At 55.0% G+C, this 11,862-nt stretch overlaps 1 protein-coding gene across 1 annotated transcript; it reads left to right on the forward strand.

Moving 5' to 3' along the window:
• Nucleotides 1-1,326: 1,326 nt before the first annotated feature.
• On the forward strand, nucleotides 1,327-10,465 carry LOC136466751 (protein TIC 21, chloroplastic-like). Its single transcript, XM_066465253.1, has 4 exons — nucleotides 1,327-1,657; nucleotides 2,490-2,747; nucleotides 9,130-9,330; nucleotides 10,037-10,465. The coding sequence occupies exons 1-4, from the start codon at nucleotides 1,373-1,375 to the stop codon at nucleotides 10,160-10,162; spliced, it is 870 nt and encodes a 289-aa protein (XP_066321350.1). The 5' UTR covers nucleotides 1,327-1,372; the 3' UTR covers nucleotides 10,163-10,465.
• The last annotated feature ends 1,397 nt before the right edge of the window (nucleotides 10,466-11,862 follow it).

An 11,862-nucleotide genomic window follows, 5' to 3' on the forward strand; every position in this document is an offset into this window, starting at 1 on the left:
TTATGAACAGAAATTTGGTGCAGTGAGGTCTCAGAGGGTTTCAATCCCTTCAACTCATACTGGTAAGACAAAATAGGCACGGGGAAGGATCTTTGGAGGTCCTGGTGATTCCCCTGTCTCTTCTTCCCCCTCAGCTCATACTCCATCTGTTGTTAGTGAGCTCAAAGCATACTTAGACAGTGACCCTGTCACATGTTATGAGGAATCCTTTGACATACTCCTCTGGTGGTGTGACCACAAGCTAACTTATCCAATCCTGTCTATTATGGCTCGAGATATTATGTCTGTCCCTGCGTCTACTGTCTCTTTCGAGTCCTGTTTCAGCTGTACATCTAGGATACTTGAAGATCGGCGGCGGCGCTTGTTGCCTGAGCATGTTGAGATGCTCACCTGCATCGAGGACTGGGAGCAAAGTGCAAGAAGAGAACAGCATACACCTGAGGACCTGGACCTTGAGGAGGCATTCAAGAACCTCTTCCAGTCTTCCTCGATGAACAAGGCGAAGGCAGCGGCTCCGGCAGTGTCAGCGGCGGTACTGCTGGTGCTGGTGCTGCTGGTGGATAGAAGAAGAAGAGAAGATGAGAGGTAGTCACTCAACATTCAACTATTCAAATTCCATTTTGCATCTTTTCTTTACATTCAAGTACTGCTGGTACTAACATTGCTTTGCTTGCAGGAACTTTTGGTGTGCTGGAGTGAGTCACTATGATCAATGAAGGAAGAACTTTGCCATTGATGACTTGATGTTGTAATAGGATAGAACTTTTGCTGTTCCTGGCTTCCTGTTGCTGTGATCTGTGAACTCACTAAGTCACAATGACTTTGCCACTGATGTTGGCTATCCTAATAGGATATAACTATAAGACCTTGACATTTAGAGCTGGCTGCACTCTTTTTTTCTTTCTAGGGTTTCTTACGAGGGTGAGTTTTACCTAGAAAGGTTTTTAATGAGGCAGTATTACACAAAACAGCTCATTCTGAATATAAGTTCATCATCATATGATCTGTCATCTGTGTGCTGTGTGATTGTGTGGACTGTGAAGTGTGCATCATGGGTCATGGGCCGGCACGGCCTGATGAAAATGGCCGTGCCCACCGGACGGCACGGCAAAACGGCTCACGGGCCGTGCCATGGGACGTTGGCCAGGCACGAGCACGGCCTAGGCACGGCACGGACAGCACGACGGCCCGTCGAGGCACGATGCCGTGCCGTGTCGGCACGGCACGCCGGGCCACCGGGCCGGGCTGGCACGGCCCGATGGCCATCTATAACGTTAGCCCATGGCCATCGTGAAAATCACAAATTGAAAAGGTGGGGTGGGTGTGTAACACGGCATCAGAACTCAGAAGGGGATAGCATCTTCATCGCAAAATGCAGGCGCTCCTACTCCCCGCGCGGGCCGTGCCGCCGCCGGCGGCGGCGGCGATGCTTCGGCAGCGTGCGGTTTCCGCGTCCGCGTGTGCGTCGCAGGTCTGCCGCACCCTACTCAGTGCCTCCGGTTGCTTCAGCTGTGGGGTCCACGGAAGCGCTCGGCGGCACCTCACAGTGGCGGTGGCGGCGGCCCCGTCTTCGTCCTCGCCCTCGCCCTCGTCGGGACCGCTCTACCCGACGCCTCCACCCACCGAGCAGGAGGTGGAGCGGGTCAAGCTCGAGCAGGTGCCTTGCTATTTCCTTTTCTTCCTTTGGTCTATTGGTTCGAAGCCCCTGGCCGTGCTCTGTGGGTGGAGTAGGGTTTATGTGATAGTTTGAGTGAGGAATTTCGTGCTCTGGTGCTCTCTGGCAACCTTGGTAAGATTTTTGAGGCTCCTTCCATCAAGAAATCTAGTTAGCTGTGGACTATGTAGATGGTTTCTTGTTTGAGGAAATGCACTTGGGCAGGATTGGTTTTGCGGCACTGGGTGAGATGTGTGTTATGTCGCTTATTAGGAATTGTTACAACCTAGGGAGAAGGAACGCAAACAAATTTGTGGGGAGCTAGTTAAGGGTAGATCTTTGTTGGTAGTTGGTCATTCTTCATTCTCCACTGTAGCATCAGCTTGTTGTCAGATAGTTGATAGGCATGATTGCTCTTGTTCATCAGTGATTTTGAAACTGGCATAATTTCTGACTGACATTTTCGTTAAGCATTTATTGCTTTCCAATTCTAAAAGCATCTACGAAGGCATGCTTGCAGTTTAGTTCCATGTGCTTATTAGGATTTCTTAGTTCATGCCTAGGCACTTAGGTTTCTTATTAATACAAGAGACATGAAAAAAATAGTTTTAACTCAGATGCCATTTAATCGAGGTATACAAATTATGGAAGTTCTAGTACAATGAGCTGGTTAATCTCCACTTTTTTTTTGTTTGAAATCATGTTGCTTATTGACATGGTGTCATTGTTAAATTGATTGTGTGTTTCTTGCTCGTCTCTAAATGGACTCGCACATGTATAGTGATTCTGAAATATCGTTTTTTCTCTATTTCTTTTTTATTGGCTAAATGGACAGGTTATGAGGAGACTAGAGAAAACAGCAAGGTATTTCAAGAATTTGGGTACCTTTGGGTTCTGGTCCCAGTTGGTGTGCACAATTGTTTCTGCTGGAATTTTGGCATTCTCTACAGTTGTAACGGGGAAGGTGACAGCACCCTTTACATTCTATGCAACTGCGGCTGGTATTGCTGCTGCTTTTATCTCAGTCTTCTGGTCATTTGGTTACATCCGTCTCTCTGAAAGGCTTAGAAGAACATCAAAAGGACCTGCTAAGGTAGTACCCCCTTTTCTCAACTATGCACTGATTTTACATTGTTAGCCGCAATAACAGAACTATTCACATGAAAGAAGTTTTCCCAAAAGTCTTCGTAGACCTCTTTCCAGTGAAAAATCTCTGCACCTCTTTCCCACCGGCTTTGGCTCATCTTTTTTACCTGCCTAATGACATTCCTTGTGCTACCGTGGTGGTTCACACCATGATATTTACTTCTTCCGTTTCGAATTATAAGATGTTTTGACTTTTCTAGATACATTGCTTTTATTATGCATCTAAACATAGTGTATATCTAAGTGCATAGCAAAAATTATAAACCTAGAAAAGCTAAAACATCTTATAATTTGGAACGGAGGGAGTATCAATTATCATAGACTGTTAGTCGCTGAATTCTCACTCTTGGTAGTAGGAGAATTCTTACTTTCATCGAGAGAGGATGACACTAGGAGTTGGGGCAATTTTCTTGTCTATTTCTCACACAAACTCACACAAATGCCATACCAACTTGAGGGGTTGGGGTTACATATTTATAGGCTGCTAGCCAGCCAAGCATATGCCAAGATGCTAGTCTAAGATGCTAGTCTAAGATGCTAATATGCTGTCCTAGCTAAGATACTGTCCTCTAGTCTAAGATGTTGTCCTCTAAGATGCTGTCCTCTAGTCTAAGATGCTGTCCTAAAAACAGAAAAACAGCCACAAGGACCATGTGAGCATCACAGCCCCACAAAGACCAACCACACATGAGATTTATCCATCATTCTCCCCCTAAGTCTTGTGCGTCGTCTTGTGGGAGAGTTGAACCATCCCGGTCCTAGAGCAGCGCTCAAGGAACTTGATCCTCCCAAAGGGCTTGGTGAGCAGGTCCGCAAGCTGGTCCTTGGTGTTGATGTAGCTCGCCTTGATGCTCCCTTCCTCCAAACAGCCTCGGATGAAGTGGTACCTCACCCGGATGTGCTTGCTGCGTTCGTGGAACACGGGGTTCTTTGCCAGGGCCAGAGCGGACTTGCTGTCCACCCTGAGCTCCACCGCTCTAGTGTCTCTGCCGAGAAGATCACCAAGCAGTCGAGCGAGCCAGAGCGCCTGAGTCGAAGCGGTGGAGGCCGCTATGTACTCGGCCTCTCAGCTGGACAGGGCCACCACCTGCTGGTTGACCGACTGCCAGCTAACAAGGCACTTGCCGAGGAAGAAGAGGATCCCGCTCGTGCTCTTGCTGGTGTCGATGTCGCCGGCGTGGTCGCTGTCGCTGTACTCGACGAAGTGTGCCGCCCCAGGACACCTCGGGTAGTAGAGGCCGTGGTCGAGAGTCCCCGCAACGTAGCGGATGATCCTCTTCACAGCCTGCTGGTGCTCCGTCGTCGGTCGCTGCATGAACCGACTAACGTAGCCGACGGAGAATGCAAGTTCGGCCGTGTGTGGGCGAGGTAGCGAAGGCTCCCCACAAGACGTCGTTACTGCGTAGCGTCCATCTCCTCCGTCGTGCTGTCGCGGCTTAGCTTCAGCCTCTCCTCCATCGGAGTGAGAGCTGGGTTGCAGTCGGTGAGCCCAGCTAGCTCAACGACGCGCTTGACATAGGCGGTCTGTCGAAGCGTGATCCCAGAGTCATCCTGGTGCACCTCGATTCCCAGGTAGAAGGAGAGAGGCCCCAGGCCACTCATCTGGAAGGTGGCCTTCATCTCTTCCTTGAATGCCGCCACCTCCGCATCCTTTGTGCCGGTGATCACCAAGTCGTCGACGTAGACACCCACCAGCAGGGCATTTTCTCCATTGCCCCGTCGGTAGATGGCCGCCTCGTGCGGGCTTTGCTCGAAGCCCATCCCCTTTAGTGTGGAATCCAACTTGGCATTCCACGCCCTCGGTGCCTGCCGCAAGCCATAGAGGGCCTTGCGCAGGCGGAGCACCTTGCCCTCCTTGCCGGGGATCGCAAATCCCGGCGGCTGGTGCACGTAGACCTCCTCCTTCAAGTCGCCGTTAAGGAACGCCGACTTGACGTCCATGTGATGAGCACGCCAGCTCTCCTGGACAGCTAGCGCAAGGAGGAGTCGCACAGACTCCATCCGTGCCACGGGAGCAAAGGCGTCGTCGAAGTCGACCCCCTCCTGCTGCACGAAACCTCGTGCCACCAAGCGAGCCTTGTGCTTGACGATGGCGCCGGCTTCATCCCTCTTCAGCTTGTACACCCACTTAAGGGTGATCGCGCGGTGGCCACGAGGAAGGTCAGCAAGCTCCTAGGTGCGGTTCTTCTCAATCGCATCCATCTCCAACTGCATCGCGGCGCGCCATGCCGCGTGTCTCTTGGCCTCTGCGAACGACCAAGGCTCGCCGTCGTCACATGCAAGGTGCAACTGCGCCTTCAGGTCCTCCAGGTCGTGAGGCACCAGTCCCGGCACCAACTGGTCGCCGAGAAGGTTCTCCATCGTACGGTACCGCAACGGCTCGCCGTCATGGCACGCGTCGATGCGCTCCTCGTCGTGAGAGAGCGGAGTAGCGAGCTCAACCGGGCTGTGCTCGACACGAGCTGGTGTTGGAGTAGACGTGCCCGGAGAGGTGCCTGTCGGTGTTGGAGTGCGTGGCGTTGCCGGCTGTGGTGAAGCCGGCGAAGAACTCATCGCAGCCGAGGTCCTGGCTGGAGAGCGTGGAGCTGTCGGTGTAGCAGGCGCCGGGGTCGGTGGAGGCTCGGGGACTGGGGTAGACGCGCTCGCCGAAGAAGAGCTGCCTACTCCCCCAGCTCCCTCGAAGTGGATGTACTCGACAGTGAAGTCGTCATACGTCGGAGCCGAGCCATCGTCCACCGCCTTGTCCCACGCCCATCCTCGCCCTTCGTCGAACACAACGTCGCGCGCCGTGCGCACACGCTGTGTCTTCGGGTCGAGGATGCAGTAGGCCTTCGAGCCCTCCGCGTAGCCGATGAACACTCCCGGAGTGCTCCTGTTGTCGAGCTTGCTGATGTGGCCAAGCTCCTTGGCGAACGCGAGGCAGCCGAAGACCCGCAAGTGGGAGACCGCCGGCTTGCGCCCATGCCAAGCCTCGTACGGCGTCCTGCCGTCGAGCGCCTTGGTAGGCGAGCGATTGAGGATGTAGACGGCCGTCACCACCGCCTCTCCCCAGAAGACAGCCGGCATCCCCTCTGCTTGAGGAGGGCCCGAGCCATCCCCACAACCGTCTGGTTGCGCCGCTCGACGACGCCGTTCTGCTGCGGGCTGTACGGCGCGGAGTAGTGGCGCTGAATGCCCTCGTCAGCGCAGTACGACGCGAATTCAGCCGCCGTGAATTCGCCGCCGTTGTCGGTGCGCAGCACGCGCAGCTTGCGGCCGCACTCCGCCTCCGCAGCAGCCTGCGCGCGTCTGATGGCGTCCGCAGCCTCTCCCTTGCTGCCGAGGACCATCACCCACATGTAGCGGGAGAGGTCGTCGACGAGCAGCAGGAAGTAGCGTCGTCCTCCCGGTGTGGCCGGTGTCACCGGGCCACACAAGTCCCCGTGCACGAGCTCGAGCCTCTCCTTGGCTCGAAAGCTAGCCCGCTGTGGAAAGGGGAGTCGCCTCTGCTTCGTCAACACGTAGACATCGCAGAGCTGCTCCACATGGTCGAGGCACGGCAGGCCTCGCACCATCTCCGTGGCACTGAGCCGCTTCAGGGCCTCAAAGTGAAGGTGCCCGAAACGCTCGTGCCACTGCCACGCCTCGTCGTCCCGACGAGCAGCGAGACAGAGGGGTTGTGCCACCTGCATGTTAAGGACGTAGAGTCGATTTGCGCTTCTGGATAACCTTGGCAAGAAGGCGACGACGACGATCCCAAATCCTCATGACTCCGTCCTCAACCACCACGCGCGAACCGTTCTCATCCAGCTGTCCCAAGCTGATGATGGAGTTCTTCAATGCGGGGATGTAGTAGACTCCGGTGAGCAGCCTGTGCTCACCAGACACGGTGGTGAAGATGACGGAGCCGACGCCCTTGATCTCTACGCCGGAGGCATCCCCAAACTTGACGGAGCCTCGGACGCTAGGGTCAAGCTCGGTGAAGAACTCCCGTCGACCGGTCATGTGATGGGTGGCGCCGGTGTCGAGGCACCACCCGTCAGTTTTGTCGTTGCCGGAGCTGTCGCCGAGGAGGGCGTGTGCTTTTGGCTCGTCAAGGTGGAGGAGAGCCGCTGCGGCCGGTACCGCTGGAGGTAGCTTGATGCTGGCATGTGCCATGAACAAAGCCGGCTCCTCCTCCTCCGCCTGTGCGACGTGGGCCTGGCCGTGTCGTGGCTGTCGACAGTCCTTGGCCCAATGGCCAAGCTGGCCGCAGTTACGGCAGGTGTCGTCTCGTGCCGGCTTGTGCCTGTCGGCGGCGCCGCCTTGGACGCCTCCGCGGGCATCATCCTCGGCACGTCCTCGCGCCCCGGCCTGGGCGTCTCTGCGCGCCTTGCGCGGCTTGCCACGCTTGCGGTCGCCTGTCGCGGAAGAAGGCTCCCCCTTCCTCCGATCACCTTGGCTGGCAAGCCACTGCTCCCGAGTGAGAAGGAGCTTCCCGCCAGTGGTGATGGGCCCCGAGAGGGACTGTGGCTCATCGCTGTCGACGACCTTGAGGCGACCTATCGCCTCCTCGATCGACATCGTGGAGAGATCCAGCAGAGACTCGATCGAGCGAGCCATCTGCTTGTACTTCTCGGGGACGCAGCGGAAGAGCTTTTCGACAGCTCTCTCCTCGCCGTAGGTGTCGTCGCCGAACTGCACCATCTTCTGCAACAGAGTGTTGAGACGGAGAGCAAAGTCATCAACGTCCTCACCTGGCTTGAAGGCCAGGTTCTCCCACTCCTTGCGAAGTGCCTGCAGTGTGGACTTGCGGGCGCGGTCGCTGCCGATGCGTGCCGCAGCGATGGCGTCCCAAGCCTCCTTGGCAGTCCGCTTGCTGGTAAGCGAGAACTGCATCTCGGGCGGGACTGCAGCGATGAGAGCATCCAGCGCCCGTCGATTTAGGTCGTAGTCGACGTCGCCGTACCGGACTGCCTCCCACATGTGCCGCACCTAGAGCTTTACCCTCATCACTGCAGCCCACTCGACATAGTTAGTCTTGGTGAGGGTAGGCCACCCACCGCTGGGACCGACGTCCCTGACAACAGCCTGGAGCCCGTGGTAACCACGGTACCGATCCAGGGAGAGAGAGCACGCTGCCTGTGAAGGCCGCGCTCTCCATCGACCCGTCCGCCACCGTTGCCGTGCGCGCCTCCAGCACCGCCGCCGTGCGCGCCTCCTCCAGGAGCGCCGCCAGCGCGTCCGCGCCTGTCTGGGCTGCCGCCGCGCTCGTGGGCGTGCGCGGCTGCCCTAGGAGCGCCACCGCCGTGTGCGCCTCCTCCAGGAGCGCCGCCAGCACGTCCGCGCATGTCTGGGCTGCCGCCACGCTCGTGGGCGTGCGCGGCTGCCCACTGCGCCGCCCGCGCTCGCGCTGCCTCCCTCTCTAGCAGCTCGAGATCCGCGTCGGCAGTGTCGTCAGCGGAATTGGAGCTGCCGATGCTGCCGCGCAGAGCCTCGACCTCCGCTGCCGCCGCACGCGCTGCATTCGCCGCCGCCGCTGCTTCCGCCTCCGCTCTGGCTGCTGCCAGCTCCGCCGCTGCCAGCCTCGACGCCCTTGCCGCCGCTCGCTCGCGTTCCTCTGCCGCGGCAAGTTCGGCCTCCTGCCGACGCCGTGTGCTCGAGGCGACCGAGCGCTGTGACTGCCCTGCGGACATGACGCGCTACCGGGGGGCTGCTGCGTGGGGAGAGGGCTGCTTCAGACGAGCTGGGAGAGGAGTGAACAGGAGTGGCCGGAGGAGCTGCTGCTGCCAACAGCTGGGGCTGAGAGAGAAGATGAGCAAGAGATGCTCAGGCTACTGGATAATACGGCTCTGATACCAGTTGTTAGTCGCTGAATTCTCACTCTTGGTAGTAGGAGAATTCTTACTCTTATCGAGAGAGGATGACACTAGGAGTTGGGGCAATTTTCTTGTCTATTTCTCACACAAATTCACACAAATGCCATACCAACATGAGGGGTTGGGGTTACATATTTATAGGCTGCTAGCCAGCCAAGCATATGCCAAGATGCTAGTCTAAGATGCTAATATGATGTCCTAGCTAAGATGCTGTTCTCTAGTCTAAGATGCTGTCCTCTAAGATGCTGTCCTCTAGTCTAAGATGCTGTCCTAAAAACAGAAAAACAGCCACAAGGACCATGTGAGCATCACAGCCCCACAAAGACCAGCCACACATGAGACTTATCCATCATAGACAACTTCTAGCTGCTTTTTAACATATGTATTGTATAGTTAACTTTGTTTGGCAAGCTTGGTTAAGTTAGAAATGAAAACTGTTTTTGCATAATTTCATCAATATACATGTGAAACTATTAATTAATTGCTTTTCAGGCTCCTCCACGCGCTGATGTTGTTAAGAGCCTGAAAAATGGCATTGTGCTTAATATTCTTGGGATGGGCGCCGCTGTTCTCGGCATGCAAGCAACTGTTGGTGCTTTGGTAGCAAAAGCTCTCACAACCTCTGCAGTACCCTATTATGCTGCTGCTCCTGGGCAAAGTCCTGTTTTGGCTTTAGATGTTTTCCTAGTTCAGGTAATCGATTGTTTACTCCTATTACCATTTGGTATGAATCATTCTCTCATCAAGGTTTGCACCTGTAACAAGTCAAACAGTGCAATTCTCTTGTTTTCAGCATTACCTTAATCAGCTTTTTTTTGGATAAAGTACCTTAATCAGCCATTTTTGGATAAAGTACCTTAATCACCTTGACCGTGGTTTTGGAGTATTGCACTTAACTTCATTGTTACCCGAAAATAGTCCATCTATAGAGTTTGCTAAATATTTGCTTAGTGAAATCACATGTCCAATAAAAAGTATTTTGTCACTTTCTTGAGATCATTTCTGTCCTGGTAGAATTCTTGTAGTAGTAGTAGAACAACTCGGCATAGCACTACATTGGAAGGCGCCATCACATCTAGGAATAACATCAAAATCAATGCAGCCTGCTACCTGACAATGCAAATAATTGTAGGACACTCCAAGGTTAGAATCCTGCAGACATTTGCATACTCAAGATCATTAATCATAGTAGTAGAACCTTGCAGATGCAGGGGACAGAGTTGCAGTTGAAGCTGTAATCTGCTACGGAACTAGGGGAAAAAAAAGAAAACGTATTGGTAGCTGTTCGTTTGTGCTGATCATCGTAGTCTGTTACTACTATTAAAGAGTCTTTAACATGAACGTACTATTGTACTACTACTACTACTAACCTCTGTTAACCCTCACGTTGAGTGAGCAGGCTTCAGCGAACACCATCCTGTCGCATTTCCTTGGGCTGGCGAGCACCCTGGAGCTGCTGCGCTCGGTGTCACTGCCTCCAGCGGAAGCTGCCCCTGCACCTGCCCCGGCCCCTGCACGGGCCTGAGCCATCATGGCCCATGGGCAGGTCAAGAAAGAACCTTCATCCCTTCGGCTCTACTAGACACTTGCTGTTCCTTGATTGTATGTAGTACAACTTGCATCAAGCTTACATACACATCGATGCCTTCCAGTTCAGCCGGAAACAACATGTTGGCGTAATCCCCGGCGAGTGTGAGCTCTTGCATGAGCACTTGCGAATCACATGGATGTGGCGCGTGTCTGCTGTTGCTGTACAAGTGAGTGTAGTGATTACTGTCTCGCTCGTTCCTAATCACTGTGCTACCCGCTTCTTTGCTGGTTTCAACTCTCTCTGGTCTCAGCACAGCAGTCATCAGCAGTAGCACAGCGCGACGACGTCTGGGGGTCCGAACAGTTTTTTCTGGTGGGCCTGGAGGTCAGGATGACGAGCTCCACTGGGCATCGGCAGCTGGCTGCTGGCTGCTGGCCCCCCGCCGCTCCGGCGCGCACGGAGCGCCGGTCGGTACAGCCTCCGTGCACACTGCCGCTGCCCGTGCCGGCAGCCCGGCACGAGAGGCGGTTGGTTACGGGCTGGCAGCCAATGATGCACGCACATCCCATCCCATCTCGTCCCGGCCCCACCGCGTTCACCTCGGCTTGTCCGCTTGCGGGGCGCTGGAATCCGCGACCAGCCAGGCACGCACGCACGCGTATTTCGTTTTTTTTTTCTTTCGAAACAGTTTTTTTTCTCTAACAACAATTCAGTCTTTCAACTAGTTTGGTCAGTTTCGAACCCGCCAACGGGGCCACCCACCGGACAGCCGTACGTACTCACTTCACTGCCTCGCGCGGCCTTTAGTGACAGTGTCAGACCGGGGCGCTGGTGATCACTGATCAGCTGGCTCGCGGATCCCATCCACACGCGGCGGAACCACCAACCAAACAAACCGCCGCGGGGCCGAGCAACCCTGAACCCTGGTGGACGCGACACGACACGAGACGGCCCCCCAGAGCACCAAACGGGGCCTGAAATATCCCGAATCCCAGACGACGGATGATGGTTGCGGTTGGGGGCTGTGGGGATCGCCGCCCGTCCGTCGGGTACGTACGTGTTGCTGGTACGGGCGCTTCCGTACACGCCCCGAGGTCTGCCGGTCTCGGCCAGGTCTGGTCTTGGACCGCGCGCGCATAAACAAAGCCGCACGGCCGTTTGGTGCGCAGGCAGGGATTCCCCTCCGTGCGCCGGTGCGCGGCAGCAGAGGCGTGGAGTGAATCTTGGACTGGGTGGGGCCCACCGCCCCAATCGTTGTTGTTTGTTTATCGCCTGGCTGGAAAAAGGAGATGGTCTCGTTCGTCAGAAGGAATTTTAGAGAAATCTAGATAAATTTAAAGGAATTTTTGAGAGAAAAATATCGTTCCGGATAAAAAAAAAGAAGCGGATCAAGCCAGGTTTAAGGACGAATGGGGCCATCGGCTTAATTCGCTTCTTTTTTTCTTCCAAAACAGTGTCTTCTTCTCACAAATTCCTCTGTATTTGTATAAATTCTCCCAAACAAACGGAGCCAGGCGATAAACAAACAACAACGATTGGGGCGGTGGGCCCCCACCCAGGCAGAGATCGGGAGGGAAGGAAGTTGCAACGAAGCTGCGCGCGTAACTGAAACGGGTGGGGTGGTTGGTTGGTCTGGTCCGGTGGTCGCCGTGGAGGTGGATGGATCTGCCTCCTCCTCTATTCTATTGATGTGC

The sequence above is a fragment of the Miscanthus floridulus genome, chromosome 7 (genome assembly GCF_019320115.1).
Source record: "Miscanthus floridulus cultivar M001 chromosome 7, ASM1932011v1, whole genome shotgun sequence".
Classification (NCBI taxonomy): domain Eukaryota; kingdom Viridiplantae; phylum Streptophyta; class Magnoliopsida; order Poales; family Poaceae; genus Miscanthus; species Miscanthus floridulus.